The sequence below is a fragment of the Entelurus aequoreus genome, linkage group LG12 (assembly GCF_033978785.1).
Source record: "Entelurus aequoreus isolate RoL-2023_Sb linkage group LG12, RoL_Eaeq_v1.1, whole genome shotgun sequence".
Classification (NCBI taxonomy): Eukaryota; Metazoa; Chordata; class Actinopteri; order Syngnathiformes; family Syngnathidae; genus Entelurus; species Entelurus aequoreus.
The window spans coordinates 16,673,745-16,686,794 of record NC_084742.1 but is presented as its reverse complement, the minus strand read 5'-3'; the positions used below and the strand labels follow the sequence as shown (position 1 = coordinate 16,686,794).

The 13,050-nt window shown below is 40.0% G+C and overlaps 1 protein-coding gene across 1 annotated transcript in view; it reads left to right on the top strand.

The window, feature by feature from the left end:
• Positions 1–7,788: 7,788 nt before the first annotated feature.
• The window catches only part of exoc4 (exocyst complex component 4), a 162,854-nt gene continuing 157,592 nt past the window's right edge, over positions 7,789–13,050 (top strand). The window contains exons 1-4 of the mRNA XM_062064900.1: positions 7,789–7,939; positions 8,839–9,028; positions 9,091–9,285; positions 12,605–12,795. Coding sequence (XP_061920884.1) covers positions 7,860–7,939; positions 8,839–9,028; positions 9,091–9,285; positions 12,605–12,795 — 656 coding nt within the window. The 5' untranslated portion in view covers positions 7,789–7,859. The remainder of the gene's footprint in view (positions 7,940–8,838; positions 9,029–9,090; positions 9,286–12,604; positions 12,796–13,050) is intronic.

Sequence of the window (13,050 nt, the reverse complement as noted above, 5' to 3'; positions counted from 1 at the left end):
CCGGTGATGCAATTGTTGATGACTGAAGTGCTGATATTAACCAAACCTAACCCCACCCCCCCACCCCCCACACCCACACCTCGTCCAACCCCCCCCCCCCCCCCTCCACATCCCAACCCCCGGATTGTAAATATTGTAAATAATTCAATGTATATACTCTGATGATTAACTTGTGTGATGACTGTATTATGCTGATAGTATATATTTCTACCATGAATTGTTTTACGTGGACCCAGACTTAAACAAGTTGAAAAACGTATTCGGGTGTTACCATTTAGTGGTCAATTGTACGGAATATGTACTGTACTGTGCAATCTACTAATAAAAGTTTAAATCAATCAATCAAAAAATAAATAGACTGTTTTAGACCAGCTGATCTGCCATTTCTTTTCTGCTCTGGGGGCACAGATTCGGTGACCACAGATGAGGCGCTAGCTGTCCAAAGTTGGGACACGGGGTGGACCACTCATCTGTGCATCAGCTGGGGACGTGCCTGTGCTGCTGACCTGTCTCCACTCAAGATTATCTCCTGCTGGCCCCACTATGGACTGGTCTCTCACAATATTATGCGAGATCCACACTGCAAAAAGTCAGTGTTTAAAAACAAGAAAAAAACCCGACAAAAATTAGAGGTATTTTATTTGAACTAAGCAAAATTATCTGCCAATAGAACAAGAAAATTTGACTTGTCAAGACTTTCCAAAACAAGTCAAATTAGCTAACCTCAAAGAACCCAAAAATACCTTAAAATAAGTATATTCTCACTAAAAACAAGTGCACTTTGCTTGGTAGAAAAAAAGAGACCTTTATGCTGAATATGTTGAAAAATATTCTTAAATTAAGTAAATGCTAGTGCCATTATCTTGACATAATGATATGCGCTCGGCATCATGATTTTTGTTTTCATGCTTGAAGTAAGAAATTCTTACTTTAAAAAAGTAGTTTTATACTTGTGAGGGTTGATGACACAGCTTTGCAACACTTGATATTCTAATTTCAAGCATGTTTTACTCAATATAGGTCATAAAATCTCAGCAACAACCTGTAATATCTTACTGAGATCATTTAGGACCAAAACCCTTAAAACAAGTAAAACACTAACATAAAATCTGCTTAGTGAGAAGAATTATCTTATCAGACAGAAAATAAGCAAATATCACCCTTATTAGAGATATTTAATCTTACTTATATTTCAGTTTTTGCAGTGCACTTGACGTCCATTGCACCGGTCGCCCAGGGGGTGTCCCCACATCTGCTGTCCCCTCCAGGGTTTCTCATTCTCATCCCATTGGGTTGAGTTTTTTCTTGCCCTGATGTGGGATCTGAGCCGAGGATGTCGTTGTGGCTTGTGCAGCCCTTTGAGACACTCGTGATTTAGGGCTATATAAGTAAACTTTGATTGATTGATTGATTGATGTTTATAAAGTCACAAATCATAAAATCGATGTATCTGGTGAAATTAAAACGGCAGAATTAATATCTAAAGCAAGAAATAATTTGTTGCCATCAAATATCCAAAAATGTTTAAAGGTCAAGATGGAGCACACCATTTAAGGTTAAATTGAGTTTGAAGCAGCTTTGTGTTACCAAGACTCTTTAAAGAACAACAGGCACAACAATGAGGAGGAAACATCAATCAATCAAGCAATCGAAGTTTATTTATATAGCCCTAAATCCCGAGTGTCTCAAAGGGCTGCACAAGCAACAACGACATCCTCGGCTCAGATTCCACATCAGGGCAAGGAAAAACTCAACCCAATGGGCTACAATGAGAAACCTTGGAGGGGACCGCAGATGTGGGGACAACAAAGTATTGAGCAAATGCTGTGAATACTTATAAGGGTATGTTGAATTCTCAATGGCAAATATTTTTGGGCAGTTTTATGCTACTTTGAATCGTAGTACCGTTTAAAAGTAATACCCAGATTGCAGAGGAGTACAAAGATGTCTGCGGTGAACCCGTAATGCAATTCTGCGAATAAATAAAAGTTGAAACCATAAGTTACAATGGCACGCTGAATAGTGACATTCCTAGCTCAAAAGATTCACCAAACACCACAGCCCTGTGAATCATTACTATCCGATATATTGGTCTATCCTTGACACTAATGTGAAAATATCTGTAATGTCAAATGGATAGGAATATATATGTATATATTGCTACGTGGAAGTTAAAGTTACCTTATAATGATTTTTACCACTAGTTTTTTTTTATGTAAAGTGCATAGAGATAGCTGTGAAATAGCACTGTATAAATATCAATCATCAAATGTCACTTTAATTACATGAGGCAATGAAGTGCTGCTTCTGACTTTTTTTCTGAACATTTTCTGGTAGTTAAACTTGCATGTTAACTTTTTTTTTGCCAATTTTCCAGCCGAATACCTCAAATTCATATAACTTGGTACTTGAATCATGCTAAATCTTAACATGTTTTTTTAGCTGTTTGCCTCAAAATCATACAACTTGGTTCCTGACGCATTCTAACTAGAATTTCTGTTTGGCTCATCGACACCAAGATCACAAGTCATAACTACTCGATCTTCCTGATGGGTCAGGACTCAGGGCATTGGGAAGGACGTGACTGCATTGCGTAATGCGTGCTTGCCGACTCGTGTGAACCCAGAATTGCACGAAGGTGCAAGGGTCTGTTCGTCGCTGCTTGCAGCTTTGATTGTACAAACCCCAAAACCAGTGAAGCTGGCACGTTGTGTAAATCGTAAATAAAAACAGAATACAATGATTTGCAAATCCTTTTCAACCTACATTCAATTGAATAGTCTGCAAAGACATGATACTTAACGTTCGAACTGGTAAACTTTGTTATTTTTTGCAAATATTAGCTCATTTAGAATTTGATGCCTGCAACATGTTTCAAAAAAGCTGGCACAATTGGCAAAAAAGACTGAGAAACTGTTCATCGCTCTTTTGGAACATCCCGCAGGTGAACAGGCTAATTGGGAACAGGTGTGTGTGCCATAAATGGGTATAAAAGCAGCTTCCATGAAATGCTCAGTCATTCACAAACGATGATAGGGCGAGGGTCACCACTTTGTGAACAAATACGTGAGCAAATTGTTTAAGAACAACATTTCTCAACCACCTATTGCAAGTAATTTAGGGATTTCAACATCTACGGTCCGTAATATCATTAAAGGGTTCAAAGAACCTGGATAAATCACTGTACATAAGCAGCCAGGCTGAAAACCAACATTGAATGCCTGTGATCTTTGAATCCTCAGGCAGTACTGCATCAAAAACTGACATCGGTGTGTAATGGATATCACCACATGGGCTCAGGAACACTTCAGAAAACCACCGTCAGTAACTACAGTTTGTCGCTACATCTGTAAGTGCAAGTTAAAACTCTACTATGCAAAGCGAAAGCCATTTATTAACAACACCCAGAAACACCGCCGGCTTCACTGGGCCCCAGCTCATCAAAGATGGAGTGTTGCAAAGTGTAAAAGTGTTCTGTGGTCTGACGAGTCCAGATTTCAAATTGTTTTTGGAAACTGTGGACGTTGTGTCCTCCGGACCAAAGAGGAAAAGAGCCATCCGGATTGTTACAGGCGCAAAGTTGAAAAGCCAGCATCTGTGATGGTATGGGGGTGTATTAGTGCCCAAATCATGGGTAACTTACACACCTGTGAAGGCACCATTAATGCTGAAATGTACATACAGGTTTGGGGCAACATATGTTGCCATCCAGGCAACATTATCATGGACGCCCCTGCTTATTTCAGCAAGACAATGCCAAGCCACGTGTTACAACAGCGTGGCTTCGTAGTAAAATAATGTGGGTACTAGACTGGCCTGCCCGTAGTCCAGACCTGTCTCCCATTGAAAATGTGTAGCGCAATAGGAAGCCTAAAATATCACAACAGAGACCCCGGACTGTTGAACAACTTAAGCTGTACATCAAGCAAGAATGGGAAATAATTCCACCTGAAAAGCTTCAAAAATGTGTCTCCTCAGTTCCCAAACGTTTACTGAGTGTTGTTAAAAGGAAAGGCCATGTAACACAGTGGTAAAAATGCCCCTGTGCCAACTTTTTTGCAATGGTGTGGCTGCCATTAAATTCTAAGTTAATGATTATTTGCAAAAAAAAATTAAGTTTCTCAGTTCGAACATTAAATATCTTGTCTTTGCAGTCTATTCAATTGAATATAAGTTGAAAAGGATTTGCAAATCATTGTATTCTGTTTTTATTGATGAATTACCAGTGTTGGGACTAACGCGTTACTAAGTAACGCGTTACTGTAACGCCGTTAGTTTCGGCGGTAACTAGTAATCTAACGCGTTATTTTTTTATATACAGTAACTCAGTTACCGTTACTGCATGATGCGTTACTGCGTTATTTTACGTTATTTTTATGTAGTATCGGCTAGAAACTGAAGATCTGAGTGTGTTTTATTGGAGCGCTCCGGTGGAAAATAAGAGGCGTGCTTTCCCCCACCCACAGAAAGCACGCCTCCCCGCAGGGGAGACGTTCCTCCAGAGCCGTACTTCGGGTCTAACAACCTTCACTTTACCCGGAAGAGGGTCTTTACAGCTGAGGGTGAATGACGAGCCCGGCGGTTTGTTGCAACTTTGTGACTTTATTGGACGCAGCCATCCAGCAAGCTAGAGCACTTACACGCACTCACTGTCGCCGCTCCCTCACCTCTCTCGCCCACTCACTCACTGACGTCACTCACCTCTCATGCTGTCTAATCTTAAAGGGCCACACACACACACACACATACGCTACTCTCATAACAACTAACAAGACATCATGGCGAAGCCAGAAGTCAAGTTTTTTAACATGGAGACATTCTCAATACTTTTCTTTTGTCGAGCACAAAGAAAATAACATTTTAGTTAAATGTAAGTTGTGTCTTGGATCAAAGATCCTATCTACTTAGAGTTAAAGTTAAAGTGCCATTATGTTGCAGCTATTTAAAATAGTTTTTTCAATTTTTTCTGGCCTGAAATAAATTGGCCCTTTGAAACATATCTTTGTCTTTGTGTGTTGTATGTAGACCACATTGCTTTCTGAGTTCAGTGATGCAAATGCATGTCAAGTTGATCAACAGATTGTATTATTCTCCAGTGCAATAACAGTACTGAAATGAAGGCTAAAAGGGCATTAATGGGAGCCTTAAAAAAAAGGGGGGGAAAATAAGTAACTAAATAGTTACTTTTCACAGTAACGCATTACTTTTTGGTGTAAGTAACTGAGTTAGTAACTGAGTTACTTTTGAAATAAAGTAACTAGTAATTGTAACTAGTTACTGGTTTTCAGTAACTAACCCAACACTGTGAATTACACAATGTGCCAACTTCACTGGTTTTGGGTTTTGTATATTTGTATTTTGAAAATGTTTTTGTTTGAATTTTGTAGATGCAGAGTATTTTTGGTTTGTTGCGCCTGAAATAAAAATTCTAATTCCAAAAACGTTATTGAAGTTTATTAAGGCGTCAGGAGGACAATAAAAACAATCAATTAAGGTGCTACTGTAGAAAAACAACATGATGACATTTTTACAGCTAAAATAAGATACTGTACAATAAATACGATATAGACACTAAAACACATTTTTTTTGTCATCTTAAGTGGTGCACATTAAGTATCTTTTTACAGCTTTTCTGTAGATATGTGTTGCCTTTGTCAAGACAATAATTAAAGGATATATTGCAATCAACTGTGAGGTAATTATGACGCAGAGCTGTAGACAGAAGGTGAGGAGGAGAAAGAAGAAGGCGTATCCGTGCCTCTGATGACCTTTTGTAATTCACACTGAACATAACATATTGCTTGTGGCTTTGGAACGTCGCCCAGATTGTCAACTTCACTTGCACACAAGGAGCATATCTGTGTCCAGCTCCAACTACAATCTGTTGTTTACATTATTGTATCATTACTCATTTCAGGGGTTTTGTCTTGCTTTGTAATAACACCAACATCGCTTGACTATTTCTAAACTCAGGAAGACATCTGTGTCTTCATATCTTAGCTTTTTCAGTCTACAATTTGATTCCGAGTTCCGTAGCCTGTCAGCTTTCAAAATGAAAAACTATGGCTCTGCTTTTCCTAATCGAAACCATAAACCTCCCAGAAAGAAAGTCATGCAGCCTTGCAGGATATCAAAGTATAACACCACAATTTGATTTGCCTTGAGTATAAGGCTATCATTAGGACTGACAGTTCATTATTCTTGTTCTCAAAACTTGATATACTATAAACACAAAAAAAAATATATATATATATATATATATATTTGCTCTTTGCTTCCGATTAGTGGATGTTTGCAAGCTGGGGCTGCTATAAAAACACATAAATAAGATCAATGAAGACCTTTCCATGCATTTATGGTTGTTGGGCACAAATTTATGTTACACTTTATCTGCATATATAACCAATATTATTACCCTTTGATATTGAATTGTGTGCATTAATTGCCTCACATTTACATACACACATGGATCATTATAACAGCAATTGGAAGGAGTCAGAGAATCGTTTGTACCATATGTCATACTTAGGTGTTATTTAGTATTTTGACACTACATCTGTTTCTATTTGTGAAAAGCGCATTTTTTTCCAGATTCTTTTTCCTATGTCATTTGTCATTGTTTGAACAAGTTTAATTCTGCTCCTTCTGTTGTAAACGAGGAATAGAGCTATCATGCATTGCAGTAGAATCCCAGAAGAATCCCTCATCTGTGAATCTATTATGATCACAGATTACATAATGAATTACAGGAATAGCAGAAATGCCCCAGGGGCGCTCTTTGAAAAGTCTCAGGCTGTATTGAAAACAGGGTTTATATAATAAATACATGACGGAATTGTGACTTAATAAAACAACAGATCAAGATTACCCTCGTCTGTTTGGTTATAATAACATATCATTTCATTTGCAAGGAAGATATTTAAACGGAAACAAGGTATGGGCTCTATTGCAGTCAGATCAATCAGTTTGTGACCATCAAGGTGAGCAGAATGACCTTGTTGCACAGTTATTGAGAAGAGAAGGCAAGTCGGTTAGTTGGAGCGATGAGAAACGGTCATCAGGGTTTAAGATAAGAACTTCAAAATTAAACCTGGAGCAAAAGAATTCGACTCCTTTCTTTTCAAAAGAAAACCGTCAGCGGCTTCACCTTTGTTTGGCTAGCTGAGAAAAGACGCACCAACAATGTTATCTCGTCATTCCACCGGCACATCAATCAAGGTCTAGACTATACAGGATCGAACTGCCCCAAGAATCAATGGCCTCTACCATTGTCGTTGGTACAGCAAAGATTGTCAGCGATAAGTCCAACTAAAATCTAACACTATGGATGCTCTAAAAGGAAGAGGCTATTAACCAACTGAAAAACATTTTTCTCTCTGCTGGGTTTTCCTTTCACAATCTCAAGAGATATGGATCGAATGCTCCAGTAAAGGAGGTCTCGATCTTATTATCTGCACATTTTGTCAAAAATCAATATTGCATTAAAACAAGTGGTTGGATATAGCATTTAAAAAAACAGAAACATTGACTGAACATGTAAGCTAAAATTGTGAAACAAAATTAAACAAATATTAATATATAGTTAAATGTGGTCACTGATATATAGTATAGTGCCAGTTAAAACACTCCTATAATTAAAACAATGTTCAATAAAATTACACTACTGTTATTATTAATAATACTCGTATTATAATGTATTCCATTTACAACTTTAAATTAAACCTTCAAACCCTTCTGAAATCTGACTGCTCTACAGTGAAGTCCAGCCAGCAATCGCAATTTCAACTACAACTCCCACAATCCTTCAGGAGAGAAACACCCGCCTTCTGCTTCCGGTCTGAGCGCAGCAACTGGAAAAGATGGCAGCTGACACAGGACGATACAGAGGCGCTGTCAACAAAAGCAAAGACCCCTCCGGACTTCTCATCTCCGTCATAAGGTATTTTTTGAAACACACTTTTTCCAATTTTTCAAGTGGTCATCGTTTGCAATGCATTTTGTGGCCGATCGCATTTACGGATGTTCTGAAATGAGAATGCTAACCTTCCTGTTAGCATCGTTGTGTCCTTCCTGTTTGGCTCAAGCAAATGTGTGTCGCCCAACTGTCAATTTAGTATTACAACATCGTGTCTCCCCTTAAGCTGATTATATCTTTACTGTCCGGTTATTTTACGCGTTTGTCACTTTAAATGCCGTTTAAAGGGATCAAATAGTGCCAGCTATCATCTGGTAGTGTATTTTACACTACCATTTACACGACTATCACCAAGTCAACATTATATATTGTATATATAAGAATAACATTGTGATCATTGAATGTGTGTATAAACATTGCATGCGTCTCCCACTTATTATTGGGGTGGTATAGCTGGGCTGTTGAGGGTTCCAGGTTCGATCCCCCACTTCCGCCATCCTTGTCACTTGTTACTTTACCCACCTGTCACCCACACTGGTTTAAATGTAACTTAGATATTGGGTTTCACTATGTAAAAGTGCTTTGAGTCACTAGAGAAAAGCTCTATATAAATATACGACCTGCTCAGTGGCCTAGTGGTTAGAGTGTCCGCCCTAAGATCGGTAGGTCGTGTCATACCAAAGACTCTATAAAAATAGGACCCATTACTTCCCGGCTTGGCACTCAGCATCCAGGGTTGGAATTGGGGGTTAAATCACCAACATGATTCCCGGGCTGCTCACTGTGCACTGCATCACCCTCACCTCCCAGGGGGTGAGGGTGATGGGTCAAATGCAGAGGATAATCTCACCACACCTAGTGTGGGTGTGAAAATCATTGGTATTTTAACTTTAACTTTAATTCACTTCACTTATTCCATTCAGGACTTTGTCCAGCAGCGATGACGTCCAGGACAGGGAGACCGAGAAAGGCCGTCTTGAGGAAGCTTTTGAAACATGTGACCGGGATCTTGATGAGCTCATCGTCCAGAATTATGCCGAACTCACCACCGCCATAAGGACGTACCAAAGCATCACCGAGCGCATCACCACCTCTCGTAACAAAATTAAGCAGGTAGAGTGTTAATTTATCAATGCACAGCCTAAAAAGTAAGTATGTCACACTTTCTTTTGCAGGTAAAGGAGAATCTGCTGTCCTGCAAGATGCTGCTGCACTGCAAACGGGACGAGCTGAGGAAGCTGTGGATCGAAGGCATCGAGCACAAGCACGTCCTGCAGTTGCTGGATGAAATTGAGAGCATCAAGCAAGTGCCTCAGCGCCTGGAGGCTTATATGGCCAGCAAGCACTACCTCCATGCCACGGATATGCTGGTGAGTCATTAAGAGGAAATCACACTCAAATGTGTGGCGTTTTTCCTTAGCCAATATCGCACATCTCAACACATTAACATATTTAGACATGCATTTGATTTTTGATTAGGTTGTAAATAAGTTGTTTAGTGGGGCATGGTGCACATACATTATTAACAACAATATTTATGTCTTGGAGCTGGATTTTTTTCAATCTTCTTGCACACTAAACACCCAATTTGTAGCTCGGTGTGCAAGTGCGTTTGATGTGCGTTTTTAAAGCAGGGGAGCATTCGGGGTGGCAATAAGGAATAAAACGACCAGGCTCTGTGATGTCGCTCTTCCTCTGTCAATCCCACACATTCTGACTTTGGCAATAATTAGTTTGCTTGAATAGAGTTATCTCCTGTAGACGGTGAGTGGTGGCGGTGAGCACAAAAGAAGCGCGAAAATCCTCTTGGTGAGGGCGGAACAAAGCGAAAATTCCTTCAACCTGCGCTCAGTGGCTTTGACAGGTTTTTGTATTGGAGTTCAAAGTCAGTCGGACGTTTCGTTGCCTCCCGGAAAACTTCAAATACGCTTGATTTAATTGATCTGGACGTTACAAAAGTAGTGTAACAGATTTCTTTCTTGGAAAGTGGTGGCTTTGCTCAAACTGAAAGTGTGTTTGAGAAAAGCTTATCTCAGAGAATTAAAATTCTTCTCAGTTGTCTCTGCAGTCATAAGCCTTGTGATGTTGGATAAAAACCACACCGTTTTCTCTCCTTTTCTTTTCTTTCTGCACGTCAAATATATTTTTGTCAAGTTTTATTAAAGGTCAAAGCGCTCGCCTGCTCTCGCAATATGACTGCAAATCTTTAAACAATCTTATAAAGATGTCAGATACAGAAATACAGTATGCATTGGCTTGTTACTAAAGCTCTGCAACTGGTATTCTACATATGTACAGTGTTCAGCACTTTCTCTTATGTGACCCTTTTTATAGAATACAACTGAACAGAATGAGCATTTATTTGTCCCAAAGACAAAAACCACCACGTGGCAGCTCGATATACTTTGATCTAGGGTTGTCCTGATACCAATAATTTAGTACCGGTACCGGTACTAAAATGTATATCATTACTTTTTGATACTTTTCCAAATAAAAATTTTAATATTGGCTTTATTTGAACAGAAAATCTTACAATACATTAAACACTAACAGTCAAAGAACACTTTTACAAGGTTAAAATGTAAATATAAATAAACACATTGGGCTTTTCTTCTTGGACTCAAAGAACAATTTACAGTTTTCCATATTACATTTAGTCTGCCATAATCAAGGATTAGGTTAGAATAGAACAGAAAGTTTTACTGACATTATATTAAATTATTCATAATTTATGGTTGCCACTCCTGGTCTGTGCTTTAAGAAAAATACAATTATTAATTATTAATTAGGTACTAAAAACAAAACTATGGATAAATGTACACAGATAAGCCATGTAGCAGGTAAAACACATGTGTTAAAGATAAAACACAAATTGTAGGAATTTGGATCAAAATTCACTCATTTCACTTCACATTAGTTGACACTAATTGGGCTATCCTAACCCCGCTAATATTTGGCATCAAACCAAGCAGTTGTGTGCGCGTCTACGTATCTACCTGTGCAGAGTAGGGGAGCTGGTTAACTTATGAGAGTAGTGAATGTGTGTTTGTGAGAATGGCAATGTGTTGGCTAAGTGACATCAGTGAGTGAGTGGGCGAGTAAAGAGAGAGAGAGGGAGCGCGTGCACTGCGCAGTAGAAGGATGAATGGGTCCGGTTGTGTCCTGCAAAACTAATAATAAAGCAACCAGATTGTCAAGGATCGGCGGCCTCGTCATTTTGACCTGAAAGCAGAGCTTGGCAGACCCATTGCCGGGTAAAGTGAAGGGTGTTACCCCCGACAAAAACATCGACCCTGAAGGGAACGTCCGCCCTGTGCTCTTTGATTACTGTCTGCATGGGAGCCAAACATAAGGCAGGGGTAACAACTACATTATTACCTATCACTCTTTATAACTCCTTGTGCAGATCTGAATAATTATTATTTAAATGTTTACCTAAGTTTGAAGCAAAATGGTAATACTAATCGCCACATTTGGCAAAGTGTGTTTTAAAGCAGCTGTTGTGAGAGTAGCGTAGCTCCTTTAAGAATGGCAGTTTGTGGGGTGAGTAAGTGAGTGGGAAAGTAGTGAGACGTAGCAGTAGCATATTCTGGAGTGTTATTAGCATGGTGGATGTCCGGTTGTGCCCTGTGTAAAATTATAAATAAAGTGACCAAGTTGTAACTAATCTATGGCCTTGTCATTCCGACCAAAGAGCGGAGCTTTACGGACTCCATCCATCCATTTTCTATCACTTGTCCCTTATGAGGTTGGGGGGGGGGGGTGCTGGAGCCTATCCCAGCTGCACATGGGCGGAAGACGGGGTAAACCCTGGACAAGTCGCCACCTCATCGCAGGCTTTACGGACCCATTGCTGGGTAAAGTGAAAGGTGTTACCCCCGACAAAACATCGGCCCTGGAGGGAACGTCTCCCCTGCGCTCCTAGACCACGGTCTGGGAGCCGACAAGCAGGAAAGGTGTAAAACAACACTTGCAGCGCGGCCCCTCCCTGTTTGAAGCGTCACCTTTATTGTTAGTTTTGAAGCCCAAATACCTCCATATTGCGCTTCATGCACCCTCTTTATTAACCAGTAGGATTGCAGTTTTTTGACAATCTTCCTCTCCACGATGTTATTGCTTATATGATCTTTGTGTGTGCGTTTTGACACACTCAACATCATGCTCCTCTGCTCTGTAGTCACCGCCGCACAGCGGCATTCAGAGGAAAGAATGGTACCGGTATTTTTTTTCAAAGGCAATATACAGTATAGTAGCGATTTCAATTGATTAGTACCGCGATACTTTGTTAGTACCGGTATACCATACAACCCTACTTTGATCAATACATCCGATTGTAATATTTATTGTTTGCAGTTGTGAATGACACTGATGAGCTGCTATCAGTGCACTGACAACTACTCTATACATGAATAGATAATACATGAAAGTTTTTACTTCTTGTTTGTTAATGTTGTGTAATGGTGCTCAATTTGAACGGCCCAGCCCTGCACACACCTGGGCTCTAAACTGTGACAACACAAAACCTCTGACTAATGGTTGAGTGTTCAAACCTATACGCTCAACCCACTGATCACCGTGTCTGGGAGTTCGGTTTACTTGATGTTGGAGCGCACAGCTAAGCTAGATTGATGCTACATATTGGGATTTACGTATTGGCGCGAGATGTTGATATTCTTTATCCCTGTGTAGGTGTCCGCCGTGGGGTCCCTGGAGGGTCCCCTGCTGCAGGTAGAGGGTCTGAGTGACCTACGCCTGGAGCTGCACAGCAAAAAGCTCAACATCCACCTGGTGCTCATCGACGAGCTGCACCGCCACCTCTACATCAAGTCCACCAGCCGCCTGGGACTTAAAAAGGACAAGAATGCAACGCGCCTTCCCGGGTAGGACCACGAGCTGCGTTTGTTTAACAGATAATAAAAAAAAATGTGCAAGGCTGATAGAGACAGCAAGTAAAGATCAATCCTGTTTGCTGCATCTGAGGTGCTGACCCTTTTTTGTGCATCATTTAAGTTACAAAGTAGCCTTTTGCTAAGTTGTGACCTCCTTGCTAGAAGTTCTTACTTTGCTGAGACGACCGGGGGAAAGTTGCCCGTTATTTTCGGACCAACTACCTACAAAAAAGCAATTTAAGCTTG